General features: G+C 39.3%; 2 protein-coding genes across 2 annotated transcripts; one reads left to right on the top strand and one right to left on the bottom strand.

Moving 5' to 3' along the window:
* Positions 1 to 1,227: 1,227 nt before the first annotated feature.
* Positions 1,228 to 5,640, top strand: ucmab (upper zone of growth plate and cartilage matrix associated b). The gene is made up of 5 exons (XM_072673780.1): positions 1,228 to 1,395; positions 1,627 to 1,695; positions 2,161 to 2,256; positions 4,118 to 4,216; positions 4,705 to 5,640. The coding sequence occupies exons 1-5, from the start codon at positions 1,338 to 1,340 to the stop codon at positions 4,800 to 4,802; spliced, it is 420 nt and encodes a 139-aa protein (XP_072529881.1). The 5' UTR covers positions 1,228 to 1,337; the 3' UTR covers positions 4,803 to 5,640.
* A 403-nt stretch (positions 5,641 to 6,043) lies between these two features.
* On the bottom strand, positions 6,044 to 20,881 carry camk1db (calcium/calmodulin-dependent protein kinase 1Db). Its single transcript, XM_072673779.1, has 11 exons — positions 20,460 to 20,881; positions 14,933 to 15,064; positions 10,357 to 10,431; positions 9,826 to 9,964; positions 9,594 to 9,720; positions 9,343 to 9,418; positions 9,026 to 9,138; positions 8,794 to 8,872; positions 8,076 to 8,163; positions 7,798 to 7,960; positions 6,044 to 7,374 (listed from the first exon to the last, which is right to left on the bottom strand). The coding sequence occupies exons 1-11, from the start codon at positions 20,552 to 20,554 to the stop codon at positions 7,283 to 7,285; spliced, it is 1,179 nt and encodes a 392-aa protein (XP_072529880.1). The 5' UTR covers positions 20,555 to 20,881; the 3' UTR covers positions 6,044 to 7,282.
* Positions 20,882 to 21,212: the final 331 nt, after the last annotated feature.

The following is a 21,212-nucleotide window of genomic DNA, read 5'->3' as shown; positions in this document are numbered from 1 at the left end:
TACAAATATTTTCATAAGTGATGAATTAGCAACATTGACAAAATGGACAAGCCACCACATTGTAAAGAAATGCACTGAATTTGACTATTATCTTTGCTCTGGCCGGTGACAAGTTTGGAGAAGCTTTGCAGAAAAGCAGCAAAAAATACAGTTCAGTCAAATTAATTTAAGTAGGACTTTTTAGTCGCTATGTAACAACTTTTCAGTTTAAAATACAATGCATAACAAGACTGTGTTTGTAGTTAGTCAGAACTAGTGATCAAACTACAATGCAGCTAAAAACAAACAGACAAACAACCAAAGTAACCCTAAGTGCCCTTGGGGGATGGTTTTTTTTTTTTGCAGTGTGCTCTGCTAAACCCGTAAATAAGCCCTCTGTAGTAAACAACATAGGGCAAATAAATAGCCATAGGGTTTGCTGTTAATAAGTTCTCTACTGGTGGAATGGGCGCTGACTTGTTTGCTGGGTAGCTAAGCTATGCTAAACTAATGGAATAGCCATATGGAAAGCTGTTTTAATAAAAAGCTGATATGCAATTTGTTGTATAAGTTTTTATGTGTAGCTAAGTTCTCTGGTGGAATTGGCTAAGCTACGTCTATGTAAGCTATGTCTGTGTTCTTTCAATTTGTATTGCCTTGTCAAAAAGCATGCTACCAGAGTGTATATTTACAGGTAAAATTACAATGCATTGCTAAAAATATGCTAAAAACAAACAAACAAACAAAAGCATGCTACACCCAATCTATTATGACAGTTGAATGTTCACAAACGTAAATATCTTTAAAAATGTATACTGCACTTCACATACAACAGAAATTTGAATGCCAACTTTCTAAAAAGCTAATCTAATCTCACAGCAGTAACTAACGAATGCATCTGAACATGGATAGATCAACATAAATAAACTATGAACACAATTGTTTTCCAAAATATCTAAACTGAGAGAGTAAGGCAACATATATTTTGTTGGTGCGCAAATGTGTACACCTTGATCAAGTCATTTAAAAATAGGCTGGGATAGGATTTGGTGACTGCTTCAGGGAAGTAGGCTGGTAGAAACCAGGGGGGCATGCCCATGCCAAAGTGTTTAAATGGGTTACATGTGTCCACTCCAATTTAATGATATCCTGCGGCTAGTCATTGCTACAGTTTCTCTAATGGCCCAGGGTCCACCCTTCGGAAACAAATTTTCTGTGCCCCTCCCATCACTCGGCCCGATCTCCTGCATTCCTGCCACTGCTTCTTCAGTCACAAGCTCCACTTCAGCTCCCTGGTATTTCTGTGTGGGACCCTTTTGTTTCTTGTAACCTTCTGTAGCTTGGATACAACTCTAAAGATGTGGTGGACGCGCCTGGCCTTGCTCAGCTGTCTGACTGTGCTGTTCGTCCTCACCTGTGAGTATGACACATGACAGCATGGAGGATGTTTCTGTGTCTAAAGTGGCATATGGAGTGTCTCAGATCCTTCATTTTTTTGGAGCATACACCCTCAGACCTTGCACAAGAACAAAGACGACGACATTGGCACTGGAGTTTAGACGAATATAGCATGTGGCTGTGATTGCTTGAGTAAGTCAAGATTCAGAGGTAGGAAACACTTGTGATGTTCTTTCTGGTGTGTTACAGTGTCCCATGAGGTTAACAGTGCATCTGTCTCTGATGGAAAGGTGGACAACAAAGCAGCAAGCCCCCAAGGTGACCAAGAAATATTCACTGTAATGGCTGTAAACAACCCTTCTTCATCAATGCTTAAATCTGGGGCTCTAAAAAAAACAAAAAACAAAAACTTTCTCTGAGACCACCCTACAACATTATTTTCTCTAGTTTTATTATTTATAGGCAATATGTTTAGGGTAATTAAAATTTGCAATGTATTTCATGCACCAAGGTCAACATTTCCTCTAAATTCAAAATAAAAATATTGTTATTTATTTTGAGCATTTATATTGAGCATTTATTTGCAGAAATGACAACTGTTCAAAACAACTGCTCAAATAATGCAGATTTTATTATTATTATTTAATTAAATAATTTATTGCTTTTCACTTACGGATGAACACAGTGTACTGTGGTTGGGGTTGGGGGTGGTTGAAGAGCTACCTCTGAGTGCTTGATTTGATATGATACTTGGTCTTGGTCAATGTTGTGTGTTGATCTAAGGTGGGCTAAGAAGAATTTTCATGCAAGAGAGTGATGCCAGCAGCTTTTTTAAACGTCGTGGCAGGAGGGCAGTGAAAACTCAGGATGAGATCAATGGTGAGTTTGTTTATGGTATTACTGGGAATTTTTCTGCAGCTGATTGTTCTATAGAATTGGCCATCTCATTATGTGTGGGTTGCGGTTGTTGTGCCCAGTATTGATTTGGCTGTTGCTCCTAATGTAAAGTCCTTAAGTACACTTTAACAATTCTGCCAAACTACTTGATTAATGCATTAATGCATATGGTGCCCCCGAGTACAATTGAAACAACAATGTCTGGAGTGTTGAAGCTGAAGTAAATATGGTTGCAGTGGTGTAGATAAAAGATACCACTTAGAAAAGTCATGTTAATGTTGTCTGGTCCTATATTCGGAACAACTGACTGAACATAATTTAAGAATTGTGAGGTAGATTCTTTACATTGTACACAGTTAAATTAAAAATATCCCAGGTGTAAACACCCAATGTAGAAGAAGAAGGTTTAGAGTGGATCATAGGCTCTGCAGGTGCTGCCTGACCGCTGTGTTTTGAGCCAGCTGAGGAATGCAGTAGAGGCTAACCACAGCGGTGAGCAGGAGCCACAGGCCAACATGGAGAAACCAGCACTCAGCCTCAGGCACTGTCAGAGCAGGGTCTGCACAGGGTCCTTAGATGTTGATTTGGCTTTTGGCTTTTTTGCTTTTGATTGTAATTGTGTCTTGGTCTTGACTTGGGACTTGGTCTTGCCCACCAGTAAGATTTTCTACCTCAGTTTAAACCTGTGCTGCTCAGTTCGTTCTAAGTAGCTACAGCTAGGTATAAACTAGAGCAGTGACAGCAGTCAGACGGACCACATGCACTCACTTTTAGAATTCCTGAGATTGTTGAAATACTAAGAATTAAGCTTCGTTCAAGTACAGACATGATTTTAGCTATTTGGAGAGGTCAGAGTTTAGGAAAATGATTGGTTAAGTCAGAGGTTATCATATAGGATCTGAGCAAGAGCTCCTTGCATCAACAAGCCACAGATGCTGTAATGAATGCTTCACTAGTTCTTGAAGCACATTGAATAATGGCTGTATATGTATATTACATGGCTGTACGAATATCATACACTCACAACAGATTTCAACGGATTTCGGTTTTTACTAGTGTACGTATGGCCATATTCCACGTAGAGGCCATATTCCATCTGTGTCCAAAACAAATAATGAATATGGGTGTTCATGTGTAGTTTTCTGCAATTTTAGAGTAAACAAAGGAAAGGAGAACCATGCAAAAGTTTGGCCACTCCAAGAGATTTGTGCTCTCAGGTACATTGTATGAAACTCTCAGCCCTTAATTTGATGAAAATGTCAAAGCTTCATAAATACTCAGACTCCTCAAACCTTGTCCCAACAATCAGCAGCTATGGGCTTCTGTAAACAGCAGCCTAGCTGGTGTGGCAGGCAAACAATACTTTCTAAAAAAAAAAACTGAAGAGGAAAAGAGGACAGCGTCTATGACAGGATAATGATCCTAAACACAAAACAATTGACAGCCTCAAGAGGTGCGAACTAAAGATTTTGACACAGCTCTCAGTCCCCTGACATAAGCGTAATTGAAAATCTGTGGATACACAGAGTGCAGTCATACACGACAACCCTCACAGAACTAGAAGTCTTTTAACTAAGAATACACAATTTGTGACACATAGTTAGCACTTTGTTAGCGAAACTTGATGAGCAATGATGGAGACTCTCCAACCCACAGCTACAGGACAATGTACCGAAACACCTGGAAACTACATGCAATTTTGATTCATTTTGCAGGCATAGTTGTAACCTCGAAATCAAGTCCATTTGTACCTCATCATGTTTTTATAAGCAATAAAGACTACATATCTACTGCTCTCTCTTTCATTTGGAATGATGTTGTAATTTTAATGCTTGCCCTCTAGCTGAGCAGAGACAGAGACTGGCAGCTGATGAAAGGAAGAGAGAATACCATGAGGAGCAGAGGAACGAGTTTGAGAGTTATGCAGAGGAAGAGCATGATGGTGAAAACAATTATTTAAAAAATAACGATTTAGTCTATCTATCTATAGCCCTATAGCTACCTCTCTCACTCTCTCTCTCTCTCTCTATATATATATATATATATCAATTTATCTATCTATCTATCTATCTATCTGTCTCTCTATCTGTCTCTCTATCTATCTATCTATCTATCTATCTATAGCTCTCTATAACTCCCTATCTATAGCTCTCTATAGCTCTCTCGCTCTCTCTCTCTCTCTCTCTCTCGTATATATATATATATATATATATATATATATATAGCTCTCTATTAATCTACAGCTATATATCTATCTATGAGTCATCTTTCTATAGCTCTATCTATCTATCTATCTATCTATCTATGCTTCATCTTTCTATAGCTCTCTCTATCTATCTATCTATCTATCTATCTATCCATCTATCTATCTGGTCATCCTCTTGCTAATCCGTTTGTGAACTGATCCTTTTTCATCGAACACTCTTTCAGAGCAAGATGAGAGAACCCGGGAGAAGACAGAGCAGTGGAGAGAGTTCCACTATGATGGCCTTGACCCTTCTTATGAATACAACCGACACACCATTTAAAGCTGCCCAGCAGAGGTTTTTATCCACCAGGGGAGAAGAAAGATGCTAGTAAACAAAGAACACTCTCTGCTTTGTGTAGCCTACTTACTGTATGAGCACTCCCTAGATTTGTTGAGGACAAAAATAGCATGAAACTTTTTGGGTCAGATCTACAGCACCATCTGCTGGACAAGAACTCATTTTTTCTTTAGAGCAGCAGTTGTTTCAGGTGGGGATAAAAGTAGATCAACAGTTAAAGATGCTAAGATCTTCTCTGATTTACTCATGACATGGGCAAAATTGTCTTGTACCGGACTTATGACTGGACAAGGACTGAATTATTATACACTTGCTGTTTTTTCTTACTACAGTTTTCTGCACCGTTGTTCTATACGCTAAATGCTTTCTGCACCAGGGTGCATAATATTGTCTCTTACACCAGTGCTAAAGTTAAGCATGCATATTATACAAAGTGCACACAACATATTATATATATATATATATAAATAATATTCATACCCTCAGCTGATATGCTATGATATTACTATGATATGGTACTGATAATACTGTGTTACTATGATTATACTACTTTATTTTAAGAAAAATGTGTGAAAGATTTCATGCATTTTGTGATGTATAAATTTGTAATGAGTTCAGTATGACCTACTACAAGTATGAAAATATGATTCAGCTTTTACCAGTTTACTTTAAACTGTAGCCATGTTTCATGCATTAATGATATACAAATATACAGCTAATATATGTATTCCAATGTGCAAATTCGCTAGGCTCTTAACAGACTGTCTGACAAGTCTATGTTGGGGCTAAATGTAAAATGGTATATCAATTTAATAAAATACTTCTAGACTAATCTTAAAGCTGTGCTTTTTTCCTTTAAACATGATTAAATTGTCCATTTAATATTGGGATGAAATAAGATAAACTCAGAATAGGGCCTCTGCCCCTCTCTCTGCCTTGTGATGTGACTAAAAGAAGCTGCACCTAGCTGCTAAATTCAGAGCATTGCTATGAAGACTGTAAGGAAATACTGAGCACACTAGGAGCCATCTTTCCCAAAGTCGTAGTTCAGACCATACAACAATATGGTAGAAAAGGAGACTACATTAAACTGAGCAGTAGAATAGTTATTTAGATGTGCTCAAATAACTTCATTAACAACTTCATAACTTTATTTATTCTTTTCAAGATTCCTTCCTAAGTAAAGAATTACACTGAATAACAAAATGCAGTCAAGAGCAGGCTTATGGAACACTGATTTATATTTTTGTGGTAACAGGTTTCCAAGGTTTTTTTCACACAACTGCTGAATCTTACATAAAAAGAACTGGGCATAATACAAAGCTGTATTTAATAAATGGCTGCCGACTACCTTCAAACATACTCCTGAGAGCATTTATACAATTCAATGACATGGAGAATACAGCAGTTACTATTATACAGCAAACCAAAAAGAACTAAAAGTGCCCATGAAAAAATAAATATGTCCATTCACCTTTAACAGTATACACTCCAGATAACACTTCATACCAAAGAAACTTACATCATCAGACAAAGCGCACTCCACCAGTACCCACAGATAGTGGTCAAATGAAACGGTACGTATCAGCACTACAGTTACAGTACAAGTTCTATGTTACACAGTTGGGAAGAAAAAAAAAAAAAAGAAAGTCAAGCGTTGTGTTTACCAAAATCGATACCACAAACAACACTGTAGAAACCAATCAATTTAGACAATCTTTACCGTACAATGCTTTGGGTAACTGGGCCCGAGCTATGTGGTAGATCTATATACAAATTATTCTCTAGTAATATAGTTTGCCTCATTTCACTTTCAAACAAACACATCTCTGCTGTCCTGTAAGCATGAAATGGATTTAAAGTGGCATTAAAAAAGCTTTTCAGCTGTATATTGCAATACTGATTAATCACTGGCTTGCAGCTGGTCATGTGACCAATGCCAAAACCGTTTCTGGATATTACCTAAAAATATTGGCCTGGTACTGAAGGAAATCCAACTTGAACCTTTGCTGCATGTGATCATCTAATGTCTCATTTGCTTTAGTGCAGATAATGTTGCACCAGGTGGTTGTCCAGTCAGTGTGAGAAACCCAAAAACCTAGCTGAAGTAAACAGACCATATAATAAATCTACTTTTAACGATATTTCATCATATTTCCAGACTAAAAGCAGCTTTAAACAGTCCATTACCTCCATCGTGCATTAGTCAACCTCAGCTCCACAATACAAAACAGGTACCATGCAGATCAACGGCAGCTTTGATCAGCAGTAGACTCTCATCACACCATTTTGTCTGAACTCCTCGAGTAGAGTATGGCACCTTCTGGCACAGCGAGGAGTGAACAGTGTGCTGCTGATTGGCAGCTGCTAGATCAAGGACTGATCAGGTGGAAGTGACCAATGGATAATATAGAGAGTGTTTTAAATGTCTGAAGGTGCTGTGTTCTTCTGAGGTGGTTGTGTCACTTGGATCCGGTGATGATGGTGGTGACGGTGGAAGGCCGCGTACACCGCTTTTCCTTCGCCCCAGTGTTTGGGCCTTTCTGGGATGCATCTACACAAAAAGAATAACCTCTTCAAGGGCGGTTCTGTGATAGATAGATCAGCTGACTAACGTAAAGGAATAATTACATAATTTTTCTCTTATCCCAAATGTGATGATCAGCAAAGACATCTTTAAAAATGGGCAAAGGTATGTTGTGCTAGTATGATCCATTTTTCCATTTTTTAAATAACAGCTTTTTATAAATCTGTCACAAACCACATCTGAAATGACTTAACAATTCAGCACAGTTGTTCAATATGATGATTTAGGCATGCAGTCAATAGGTTTTGCATAAATATGCGTATTTTTATAAAAACACGTTGCACAATTCAATATCCAATGAAATGTTGATTGCCATGGGCATTTAAGCTCTAAAGCATGCCAATCCATTACATACAAAAAAGGAGAAATATTAGGAACTTATCAACTTACAGTCTTTGCGACTGATTGAGGATACATCGACAGACTGGCTCTTGATAGGCATAGGGGTTTGGTTCTGGTTCCTGTGCTGGGTGGAGTCAATACTGCTGCCTAAACTGCTGCCGAGCTGTAGACGCTTCATATGCCGGATCACTGCTGTAGCGTTAAAAGCTTGCTGTGAGAAAGAGGGAAGAAAGAGGGTTACCATCTCAGATGTGCTGTATAATGCAGTATCCTTCTGCTATTACCCAAAGTCATATGCAGAAATCAGCTAAAGAGATGTGACTCACCCTCCACTTGGCTTTAGCAAAGTTCTTCTTCATCTGCCGACTCACTGACTCATGGATATTCTTGCGAAGAGCGGTGTCTCCAGCAATCCTGAAGTTGGGAGTAAATTTTTTTTTGCATTATACTGATTTATTATTATTAAATGAATTAATGTTTTATTCTAATAATTTCTTTGAGTTGAATTAACTTAGCTATTTAGCTTTGTTTAGATTACCATTTATACACACAAAATGTTGGTATAAATACAGATGCTAAATACAGATACAGATAAATATATTTTCTACATATGTTTATTTTTATTTGACTGGGGTACCTATACTTTTGCATAAGACTGTTATGACAACAACCACCTTATCTCATATCACCCAATATTTGAGCATTTATATACATAGTAAATTGTAAATGTCTGTCATGCTATTTAACGCTACCAGTTAGCTTCAAAACATGCAGGCTCTAAATGCCCGCTCAGCTGAAATACGAAAAAGCACTGACATTTAAAAAAGATTTGGATATTGGAAAAAAAGTTATTAAAATGACCTCTACCCTCTCCCCTAACGACAACATCAAACAACAGAGTTCTTCAGCAGTTTGCAAAGAAGCCAAAACTAATCAATAACCAATCTGAGACAGCTTATTTACACCACACCCCATGGCCTGTATAATCCGTATTACACACACCTAGAGTTAGGGCCTTTCATGGTTATGTAAAGCAGTACTAACCAAGGATGCTGAAGAGCCTCGTCACACGTGAACCTCTTTTCAGGATTCTTCTGCATCAGATTACTGATGAAATTTTTGGCTGTCAAACATTAATTTACAATCAGTTACATGGAGTTGCAGGAAAGTCATCAGTCTTAATTTATAAGCGCGCTAGACAATACAAAAGAGAAATGTGGAGGTTTCTGTAACGCTGTAATGTAGCAATTCAGTATCAAAAGCAAAAGCTCTTCACCTGAGTCTGAGATATCGTCCCAGTATGGCGAGTCAAACTCATAGTCAGCCTTAAGGATCTGCTCAAACAGTTTGGAGTCATTCTCATCATAAAAAGGAGGATAGCCACACAACCTGTGACAAAGAAGCCAGATATTTAAGCTGTTAATGTGTATTTCTTATTTTGCCATCGCTGTTTGATATGTCAATGGCATTTGAGGGAGAATAAAAAACAGAACAGCATATGAGTTATTCTTTTTAAGTAGCGTAGTCTTCATAGCGAAACATATGCAGCTGATGAACGGTAGGAAGCTGCTGTACTGGAAAAAAGCTACTCACAGTATGTAAGAAATAACACCAATAGACCAGCAGTCAACTGCTTTACTGTAGGGCTTTTGTGCCAGGACCTCTGGAGCTAATGATATAGGAGAAAAAAAAGACAATACTGAACAACTAAATTAATGAAATGAATCAAATAAATAATCAATAATTTCCTAGAGGCACTTTTTTAACTGTTAAGTAAAGACAGTAAATTCATTGGCGATGGCAGGATTGGTAAACTAGAGCTAGTCTTTGATTGACAGCCTCACCAACATATCCTGGAGTTCCACAGGCTGTGGACATGATATCATTGGCAGCTCCTTCCATCTTGGACAGGCCAAAGTCGCTTATCATGATTTTGGACTCGTCTTGATTGAAGTATAACAAATTCTCTGGCTAAAAAGAGACAACACGTCAGGTTTACTTGAAGGCAAAATAGGCAAAAGTCCCAGCAGATTAAATGTCCGTCACTAATACAGCTTTTGAGGAAGCAGCCCATACCTTGAGGTCTCTGTGCACTATACCCAGTGAATGAAGGTAGTTGACTGCATCCAGAACTTGTTTTATCAAAGCACTGGCGTCCTGCTCAGTGTAAAAGCCTCTTTCCACAATCCGATCAAACAGCTCTCCTCCGGAGACTCTGGAAACACACAGGGAAATAATAAGAAAAAAAAAAAAAAAAAACTCATTTCCTTCCTGCAATCTCCCACCAATACAAATGCTACATGGTCTTATGTAACGTTACAAATCACAAGTTGGATTTGGCTCTGCTGTTTTTGAAAGAAAGACGGCAACAATCTGTGGTTGGTTCTGTTTGAAATTTACTGGATATAACATTGCACAAGAATAACAGCAGGTGCCATGACAACTGCTCGCAGTTCATCCCTTCACTATAGATGAGAGAAGCAGTACAATACTTAGAAGAATGCAGACTGCTGATTTTGTATCAGTGGAGCAGGACAGGATCGTGATAAAAGGGCAGTTTCTGTTTACAAGTGAGCCACAAGTAGCGACTCTGATGATGTTACTTACAGCTGCATGATGAGGTACAGGTGGTTGGGGCTCTCATAAATGTCCTCAAGGGCAACAATGTTCTCATGCTTGATCCTGGAGAAAGAAAAACAACTGGTGTAATTTATGTGCATACACACCACCATCCTGTGGTAATCAGAGCTTCAGATTCAGATGCACATTTATTTAACATATTCCTTATCCCACTCCTTATTTCCATTATGGATAAGACCGTTCTACAGTATTAACATATCACTACCACTGAACCGATCAGCCATAACATTAAAATCACTGGCAGGTAAAGAGATTTACATTGATTATCTATTCCCAATGGCACCTGTCAAGGGGTAGGATGTACACATTAGTTAACAAGTGACCAGCCAGCTCTTGAAGGCAAGCGTAAGACTCTGAGCCACTCTGACAAGAGTCAGATTGTGTCCATGGCTAACTGAGGTCATCCATGAAAGCCCCACCTTACAACTTACAGGACTTAAAGAGTCTACTGCAAACGTCTTGGTCTCCGATATCACAATATGCCTTTACAAGTCTTGTGGAGTCCATGTCTCAACAGGTCAAAGCAATAGAATAGGCAGGTGGTTTTAATGTTATGGCTGATCAGTGTATATTCCTACTCAGAGGCAGTTAAGTGTGTAGTCTGTATCTAACTAGCCAATGCTGTTGTACTGACCGGATTAAAACATTTAAAGTACAGAACGTCATGTTAATTTGAGGGTATTAACGCCCGTGATGGCTGAACCATATAGGAATCACAGACTTTAACCACTTTAGAAGACCGTACATAACTGACTAATTAGCTTCCCAGTTATTTATTGGCCAGCTGTGTGTAATTTCATCACTGATTCATTAGCGAGAGTGTACAAGCTGTCTCAAGGTGATTGCAGATGTGTCATTTACATTTCTAGTCTGTTGCTGCTGTATTTCAACTAGAGGACCATAGGACTGTTGACCTCAGTAAAAAAAGGCCACACCAGAGTAAAACATCAGAATAAATCAATTAGAGATGGGAGAAACGTTAAGTGTATTACACTCAGAAGGCACAAGTAAGCTTAGCAATAAAAGACAACCTGCAAGACCATGGAACCAGACCACTTCATTGATGGATGACGGAAGAATACTTTTAATGATGAGGAAAAACTGCTGAGCAGATGAATGTGGGTTGTAGCTGTAGACATGTTAAAGACTAAGGTATGAAGAGAAGAATAGAGCATGACCTTAAAGGGTTCACCACAAAATGCAGACTACTGAAAAACCTCAAGAACTGAAAGGTCAGGTTACAGTGTACAAAAAAAAGTGCAGAGAAAAGGTCTGCAGGGTTCTGGGACAAACAGACGAGATGAAGATTAACTGGCATTAGCGTGATGGAAATAGAAAATTGTATATAGACACGGTCCAAAGCCGTCCATCTCATCTGTAAAACATAGTTGCATGGACAAACACAGCTGCCAGTGGATTCAGCCTTTTTTTTATTGATGATGTGAGTGCAGACAGGGTGAATGTTAAAGTGAAACAAAGCCTATTAAGTGCTCAGAACACCTTGTCTCAGGACAATGGCCTGACATGTACTGTTAAAGTGACTACGAAGTACTTCTAAGCCAAAGAGATGCAAGTAGCCAGGACCTGGTTCACCTGAACGGAATCCTGCAGAGCAAGCTTTCAGACTAACTGAAGCCATGCAAGAACACAAATAGGTATATTACATGCCTGGTAGAGCATCATCAGGGAAGAAAGTGTATGTGTGGTACTGATGCCTATGGCTAGCAGACATCAGACAGTAACTAACCCCAAAGTATTTGCAACCAATATGCGATTATGTTAATTTGTACATAATTAGTTACTTCCTCCTGAAAATGGGTCATTATTCATTCTGAATTCAATGTGTTAAATGTTAGAGACAAAACAGTAAAACTGTGCTATTGTCTGGTAACTTACAGACAATGGGCCTCAGTCACCAACTGTTCTTAAGAAGAAATTTCTTCGTAAAAGCCACTGACAGTTTTCGTGAACATTATGACAGTATGACAGTACAGTATGACATTGACCAATGTTATCTTATTGGGATTTGTTCAATTAATGAGGCCAATGTAATCCATTATTATAAGAGCAGAGATGTGAACAATTCTATGGTTTAAAAAGTCACCACAAATCTGACAAAGACTTTTGGTTAGGACTTTTCTCAAGAACAAATGTAAGGAAATTTTTAGGAGGATATTAGTGAATGAGGCCCAATATGTCTGCCATATATCTGAAGCTCAAACACTTGGAATTGAAAGGCAGAAAGAATTGAGGAATTGAACTATTCATTTTATTGCAGATGAATGAATCATTAATAAATAAGGAATAGTAGTTACTATGACTAGGAAATAAGGGGGAAAGGGTCCATTATAGTATAAGTATGTATAAATATGAATAAACAAAAAAGCTCTCAAAATGATGTTGTAAATATGAATATGAATAGACGCATAAATATAAATTAATATGAATGAAAGTCATTGCTGCACAAAACACACTTCACACATTGCATTGCCTTCTCAGTCAGTGTGAAAATGCTCATGCAGACTGAATGGATTGCTACATCATACAAGAAGCTGCTCTCATTGACAATCTCAATCCAAGAGCTTTCAACACCTATTTTGTGTTTAATTTGATAATACAGAAAGCATATACTATACGTTACTTAAATTTATATGTATTTTATATATATGTTATATGTATTTTTACTAGAATGATTAATCACTAGTTAGTATTTATGATTAACTCTGACTTAGTTGAGTTTTTTGCTATATTTGCTTGGCACGAAACCTAAATCAGAGAAAAAAAATACCCCTTACAAATACTGCAATCAGGCCTTTTGAACAGATGTACGCTTTTAGCACTACTTGATGGCTTACTTGATAGTTAAGATAGGTGCTTCAGAGGGTTCCTTGAACGACATCATAGAATAGGCACTTTTTCTTCCCAGAAGAACCATGTTTGACCACGTGTGAGGGTTAAGAACTGTGAAAGAACCTTTAAACAAAAGGTCTAAGGGTGGTTTCTCTGTGGCATTGCTCAAAGAACCCTCTGAAGCACCTTTTCTAGGTTTGCCTGCTGCCGTGCTGTTTCTATACAACACTACATCCTCACAGTGGCGAACAGCTGATCCCCAGCTGCCTGCACAGCCCCTCTTCCTCATCATAAGCAGCCCTGCTCTTAGTGCCTGCTCCTCTTTTACCATGACAACCATCATGCCACGCTCGCATGCAAACGTGTGCGGCATAGTGAGGGCTGCAGAGGAGGCTGCATGAGTCACTGCTGAGGGCGGAGAGTGCGTGTGTGGGGGAGAACACCACAGCCTTGCGAACGCAGCAGCAGACTCTTAACAGAAGGTGCAGGTGGGTGTGGGGGACAGGTAGGGCACTGCTAAAGTGGCTTCAAACAGCCTGACTCATCCTGCTCTCACAGAAGAGCGGAAGCAACAGTTAGCATTGCTTAACTTTTTAGCTTGGTCTTATATGCTGGCCTTTCAATTGTTTAATGGGAAATGGACTGAATTATAGAGCTGTCACTTTCACTATTACAGTAATCAGTTAATGGACTGATGCTTTTGACAATCAGAGTAACAGGGTTTCTTAAAAACAGTCAAACAACTGGACTTAATTTAACAAAAACTAATCATTCATACATTTTAAAGGGTAACAAAATCAATTAAAATACTAGATTGATTTCTTGCTAAAGGAGGGAACTGCAAACCTTTTTTTAACTTTCAATAGAAGCCAATGTTAAAAGATTTTATTCATGTTGAAATTATGATATAAAGATATAAATAACAATTCAAATATGTCAAAAAATTATATTATATAGAAATACAGATAAAGGTTATTGTGTGCCAGCTACAATATCATTGCTGTCATGAAAAAAAAAACTTGTATGCCCAAAATGGCAGCTTTACAGGAGAAGGAAAACCCTCTTAACTATAAATAAAGAGTCATATTATGAAATGTTATAATAATATTATGAAATTTGGAGACCAATGTAAAGAACCAGATTCGAATTATATATATTAAAAAAGGGAAAAATGAAGATACAGGGTTTTTGTCCGACAGCAATGATAGCTATGTATTATATGTGTGCACAAGATTGTATTTTGCTGTTTGTAGGGAAAATATCCTGCATTTATTTATTCCTTTTCTTCTCTTAGGTTTACTAATTACATTCATTTATGACATGGGTTTATGTAACAAACATGACATTTTTTCGATTATGCTTTTCCAAACTTTCTTTATCCCTTAGAATTAAGCAGGCCGTATGTGTTACTGTGCCTTTAAGATGGGTATATTTAAAAGTCCTCTGTTCTGATTGGCTGTCCTGTATTTTGCCTAATTCAAAAAGCAGTGTGAGCAGATTCACTTCTTACACTTCTTAGTATAGCCTGCTCCTGCAGCTGAGTTACCATATATGTTCCGGGTGGACTGGGGTGTATACAGTTTGTTTTGATGGACTCTTTAACGTAAGCACTGCTAATATGCGTCAGCTTCATCACTGCTGAATGGCTTTAGCCGGTTCGTGTGGAGGATTCTGTACGTAGAGCAATACCTACTTCCTGAGTACAGCAATTTCGTTTTCAATGCTGCTCTCCTTCCCTCTCAGCGCTTTCTTAGGGATGCATTTCACTGCGTACATCTTCCCTGTAGCCCTCTCCTGAGCGAGAACCACTTCAGAGAACGCCCCCCTAAAAAAACAGAAGTGCAAAGAAAAATCACTTAGGAGGAAAGAGCTTAAAAAAAAAGGATGAGCTGAAAAACGGAAACATGGATACATGAGAAAAGCTGCAGGCTCTTGAAGGGACCATACACGCACATTCTTGAGCATTTTCATTAGAATTTGCGTCTATTCTAAGTTAACACACACACACACTCACAATTATAAACAAGAGAACGTCCAATTATAAACACTGAGTGTAATCAGCTGCACATAGTGGGTTCCTAAATCAGACTGCAGTTTGCATTTGGTAGCTAAGCCTTCAGTGGCCACAGAAAATCCTCAGTAATCCCTCACACCACACACACACACACACACACACACACACACACACAGCTACCGGCACAAGGTCATAGGAGGTCAGATGAAACACATCAATTGGCCATTACTCACTCAGGCTGTCTGATATGTCATGACACCAGTGAAGCTTTGACTTTTCGCAGTTCAATAAAACGTTATTTCTTTACCGTGTCAAAATTTATTATGACCGTTTAGTGCAATTTAACTATCTGAAAGGGTTTCAGGCCTCGCTTGAGCTGCTAACAGGTATTTTCTAAACATTAAAGTGAGATATTTCAAAGGATTTTAGAATTAAGCAGCTTACCACAGTCCTTTAAGCAGTCAGAGTGCACTCCTCACTTAACCCTCCTCTTTTCTAAACAGTTACTGCACACATTCTGAGTCTATATGAGAGAAAGATGTGATCATTTAAGAACATGAAGGGTCAGAAGAGGTTCACTGTGCTGCTGAGGATTACAATACATACACTCCACTGGGACTGAACCCCCTGCTGAATACTGAATAACTATAAGAGGAGTCATGGAAACACACAGAAGAGTGTCTTCACACTTTTGATGTTGGTACAAACACAATATGGTAACCACCTTCTGTTGTCACCACAACCAGCAACCACAACAGCTGTGGCAACAGCAATACATGCAACAGAAAACATATGAGATCTATGTCCAGATCAGGCTGAAAATCCTAAAAAAAAAAAAAAAAAATGGAAGGAAACAAGCACAAACATCAGAAATTCTACCGGATTACAGCTGATCCATGCTAATAAACATGCATGTTCATTCTGGTTCTGATTTATACTGGTACAAGTATCGCTACTCTGAGATCAAATAGGCTTTATGAAGAAAGTATGGAGTAAGCAACGATTATTCATGGATTAATGATATTAGAGCCCATTACACATGCTTGATTTAATCTCTCCCTGATGGATTTTGAGAGAACATAAGCAGGTTAATAGAAACTGACCTTCGCACGCCAAGGAGATGCAGTCAAACAGCTCAGAGGAAAATCTGGCAAGAGGCAAACGTAGTGGGCCGCATTTCTGGATGATCATTCTGTCTTTAGCCTGAACTACACTGTCAGTGGGGATTCGCTATTATCATTCCTTTACAAACAAGTTCTAGGCCTACTGTTTACTCTGCAAAAAAACAGGCCTGCTTTGGCAAACTTTACAGCAGGGGCATTCACTCGTTTTTCTGGTAGGCTGCAGTCCAGCACAGTCTGGACCTGGGAAAGCACCAAACTGTGGAGGACTGTAGGCCTTCAGGGCCAGGAATTAACACCCCTGACTAACAGCACATACAGCAGGAGTAACCCTGTGGAAAGCTAAAATTGGGGTGTTGTTTTTTGTTAGCAACAGCACTAGGGGTGGGCGATATGGCAAGACATTTCACGATATGTAATACATTTCACAATACTTCTCAGTGCTTACAAAGACAAAATACAATAATTTGTATATTGCTGCACTAAAAGTTGGTTAACCAGCTGTCATTCTGAAACACACACAGTTCAGTGTTGCAGTATTGATGATACTCATATATAGACAATATCTTCCAAAAAGCACATTGTGGAACATTATTGCCCACCCCTAAAACACTACATACCTATCATTCTTCTGCACTACTACAAAAACATAAAAAATATTGGGAAGGTTGTTACTATAAACTTGAGATAGTTTGCAGTTTAGAAACATAGAAACTTGTAGTCAGAGCTCTAATGCTTGAAACAGCACAACAGGAGTTCCCCTTTGTTTGCATGAGGTATGAGGACCTTTTTTTGGGTTGCAGTAAGAAGGAAACCAGTAAAACCACAGGAAGTTTCCACTTTGAGGAACTCCACGGCTTCCGTCAGTGACATACATCACTGCATATTGTGCTGATAACAGCAAGGACAGCTTACAAGCAGCATTATTGCTGCAGTTTTTTAGATAAAATGATTTCCAACCTGTGTAAAAATGTATATGTTTTAGAAATTGTGAATGTACAGGTGCACAGGAGATTTTGGGACCCATGATATTACACTGGGCCCCACAACTTCAGCAAATCTGGCAAAATAAAAACATTTTTTATACATTTTTATGGCTCCTGTTACAGGCCCTCGGAACGCCCCCACCATTGGTGTCTGGTCATGTATTAGTGTTGACTGGGCCTCATTCACCAAAACTTTCCTCAGAATTGTCTTAGATTAGGTCTTGGGTATGAACTTGAAGCCTATGTCTCATAATGATGGATCGCAAATAAGGCCCTATCTTCTTATTATAATAACCATTGCAATTTACGGAGCTCTTACACTGGCACTGGGGGTTATACAAGCAATTAAATGACCTAAAGGTGTCTATACAGGTTTGCTGTTTATCTTGGACCCTACGGCACAAACAAGAAAGTGCAGTAAAAGCGAGTGCAGTGAACAGCAGCAGTAAAAACATATTGCACAGGCTGTGCGTACACAGGGGCAGGTGCATTCCGGTACACCAGCACTTAATCCCAGGAATAACGAGGATTATGAGTGAGCGTCTTAATCTAAAATGGACGCTGCGCTAAATCACACATTCTGATATGTATCCACATTATGATAAGGGTGCAGTGTTTCTAAGTGTACGTGGGTGGGTGTGCGGGTGTGAGCACAAGTCGGACGGTGCTGACTGAGAACGGGTTCCTGCTGAGTCACCACTGGAGGGAATGACTGAGCTATTTTGGACAGGACAGGAGGAAAGTGATGACCACAAGATGCCTCTTCCTTAGATATGGCGTTTTGTACAATCAAAGCAGAGGTGGTTTAAGTGAGAATGTCCAAAAATATTCATTTTGTTTCAGAAACAGACATTTCAGTGTTATTAAATGATGCCCACTGGGCAACCAGCATGCTGAATAATCAGAGTGAACTGTCTTGTGTAAGACGCATTAGCGGATTCTTATGTAAGAGATGGAATGGGAAATCCTCAGGACATAATCCAGGTAGAACCTGTTCCAGATTTCCACTTGCTTTTCCTTCCATTCAGCAGCCAAGCAGACTAGATGCCTGACTTTTGAAACGACTGCTTATTTCAGTAGTCAGAGCAACTTCTTTTAAACAGGGTATGAGAGTGAAGAGATCCTAAACACACTATAATCTCTGAGTTACCCAAACTCTAACTAAAGCCTCTCAGCTATCACCACACTGTTCTCATTTAAAGTAGAGGCCACTGTAGGGAGTACTTTCTGTGTCTGTGTGTGTGTAAGGGTGGGGACAGTGGGACGGATGCTGATCCATGGGTGGCTTTGGGACAACCTGCCAGATTAAACAGACTATGACATTAAAGCAGTATTGTGCTGACCTCTGCCACTGCAGTTACAAGATGTCCTTGAAGTCGGATTCTGCATTACTAGAGATCACAAGCAAAACGGATTCAGAACTGACTGATGTCTCTATAGAGCCAATAGGGGATGATATAAGAAGTAAGGAAGTAATAATTGACAAGATTATTTAAAAATCATCAAATTTAGACTGGATCTGGGAAATATGATGATATTTATCATGATAAATTACATAACAGTATACTTTTCTTAGTATATCATGTAAATCACCTGTTCAGTAACCACATGGAAAACAAAGCAATGACCGAGTTATTTTTAAGCTGATCAGATGGAGGAATGGAATCTGGAATCTTGGAAATACAGAAGCTAGGCACTAGAAAACGTTGTGTGGGCCTATCCAGTCTGCAGATGTGGCCTAACAAGTTTCTCCGTTTCTCAGCAGTCTGCACAGATGTGCCAAATCTCCAGGGTCTGAAGAATAAGAGTGAGGCAGTGCATGTTTTGTAGTACTTTGCTGGATGCTCCAAATATCGGCACAGAAAGTTACTCTGAAGATGTCAATTCTTTTCCAAAACCCATCGCAGTGTTTTCTCAACAGGTCACCTTAAAGACTGATCAAAGCTTCCACTTTAATTAGGTGTCATTAATACCAACCAATTCATGACCAATACATATTATATTTGGTTTAGGAAATGACTGTAGGAAATACATAATAATCTTTCATAATGCCCTCAGTGGCAACATGAATTCTGCTTCTTCTTCTAGTTTTTTATGTCCACACCCCCCCCCCCCGTACCACCATTTTTGTCACTTTGTACTTTTTGACATCATTAGAATCTGGCAGTTGTTCTTTGTTGTTTCACAATTGCCTTCTTCTGTAAACGTGACATTTTGGAGATACACACAATGATGCTGGAGGGGGGAGTTGGAGAAAAAAGAAAGCCGGAAAGGTCCACTTACAACGGGTGGAGGCAAATACAGACAGTTAGGAGTAAGAGACTGTGGCATGCCTCGAACAGCGAAACACTTGAATGAACTAGGCTACAGTCATTCTAAAAACAAAACACATGGCATAGTGCCAGCAAGCAAATTATTCACATTAACAGAGCTTAGCCGCAGACATAATTAGGGCAATTAGATTTAACGGTTAGGACGAAAACAACAACAACAAAAAAGAGGCAGCTCTGATTCTGAACTTATTTCCCCTGTAAGGGAATGTTTCTCTCCTCCACGTCACAGAGCTGTCGATGAATGAACCATATATATATATATATATATATATATATAAACAATCCATGGTTGGTTGAGCCTCTTCTTAATGGTACAACACAAGGGCACGGAAAAGTTTGACAGGTAATTATTCTTAAAGTGTGATTTCTAGAAAATGATAAAGGTGATTGAAAGGATAAATAAATACCATAAATATTGGACATTAACAGCGCTTTAAACCAGTGTCAGATGGCCTGAAGAAAGGCAGACAGAGGTCTTTATCTGCTTGTAGGACTTTGTCCATAGCAAGCTGACATTCCTCAAGTGTGCAGAACCGGAGCTGTCACTGTACGCGGGGCTGAGAGAGCCTGGCGTCCTCTTCATTCTCGGTTACGTAAAAGTCTGAAGGTTTTACACATCTCGCATGTCTACATCACACACACACACACACACACACACACCTCGAGTTGCAAAAAAAAAAACAAACAAAAAAAAAATCATCATGAACGGATCGCAACACCCGGCACTGTGTGTTGATGCACTGTGCTGTAGAGAAACGCTACTCACGTTCCCAGGATCTCCTTCAACTCAAAGATCTTCTTGATGTCATCGACCTGCTTTTTCCAAGATCCATTGGCGGACTCTTCATTTCCCCTGGCCATGCTGGCGCCAGGGCTAACACTCCGTAAGTAGAGCAGAGAAAGAGATGCCCCTCTTCTGTTACCCAGGGTGCGGCTACAGCACGGAAAATCAACCCAGCGAGCCTGACAGAAGAGTAGCCTCGAGTCGAGTCGTGCCTCCTGCTAGCGGCTCCTACCGCTGCGTGCCCTCACCGTCAGACGCTACCATAAAGGTGCCTTACGTAGCCAGCTAGCCTAAAATGTGACTAATCCAATCGAGAGCTGCAGATAACGCTTCGCCGCCTCGCCTCTACTGACAGAAAGCAGCCCTGAGTAACACACAGAAAGTCTCACATATGTCTGAGTCATTTTTCAGTCTTAACTGTAAGTGGAGGGGGGGGGGGGGGGGGGGTGCTGTCTCCCTGTAGGATTAGCAGCTCCTCTGACCGACTGCTGAATGATTTCACCACAGTCCCCTCAGGTGAAAAGACTGGCAGCAACTGTAATAAACCAACCCAGGTCACTAGAAATCCGATTTTTTTGGGGGTTATGTTGTTATTAATAATGCAGTGTTCATTCAATAACACTAAAGGCCAGAAACGCATGTAATGTGATAAAATGTGTAGGCAAATGTATACAGACTACAACCAAAACACCCCAATTTTTTTTTAATAATAATCATTTAATCTTACTAAAAGGT

This window comes from Salminus brasiliensis, chromosome 2, assembly GCF_030463535.1.
Source record: "Salminus brasiliensis chromosome 2, fSalBra1.hap2, whole genome shotgun sequence".
Taxonomy (NCBI): domain Eukaryota; kingdom Metazoa; phylum Chordata; class Actinopteri; order Characiformes; family Bryconidae; genus Salminus; species Salminus brasiliensis.
This window is presented reverse-complemented; position numbering and strand designations above follow the sequence as displayed.

Excerpts from the sequence above, each read along its gene's own strand:
- ucmab (XM_072673780.1), top strand. The coding sequence starts at position 1,338 with ATGTGGTGGACGCGCCTGGCCTTGCTCAGCTGTCTGACTGTGCTGTTC. Across the intron at positions 1,696-2,160 it reads CAAAGCAGCAAGCCCCCAAG|GTGGGCTAAGAAGAATTTTC; the intron begins GTGACCAAGAAA and ends TGTTGATCTAAG. Across the intron at positions 2,257-4,117 it reads AACTCAGGATGAGATCAATG|CTGAGCAGAGACAGAGACTG; the intron begins GTGAGTTTGTTT and ends CTTGCCCTCTAG.
- camk1db (XM_072673779.1), bottom strand. The coding sequence starts at position 20,554 with ATGGCCAGGGGAAATGAAGAGTCCGCCAATGGATCTTGGAAAAAGCAG. Across the intron at positions 15,065-20,459 it reads TTGAAGGAGATCCTGGGAAC|GGGGGCGTTCTCTGAAGTGG; the intron begins GTGAGTAGCGTT and ends CTGTTTTTTTAG. Across the intron at positions 7,375-7,797 it reads CTCAATCAGTCGCAAAGACT|ATGCATCCCAGAAAGGCCCA; the intron begins GTAAGTTGATAA and ends CTTTTTGTGTAG.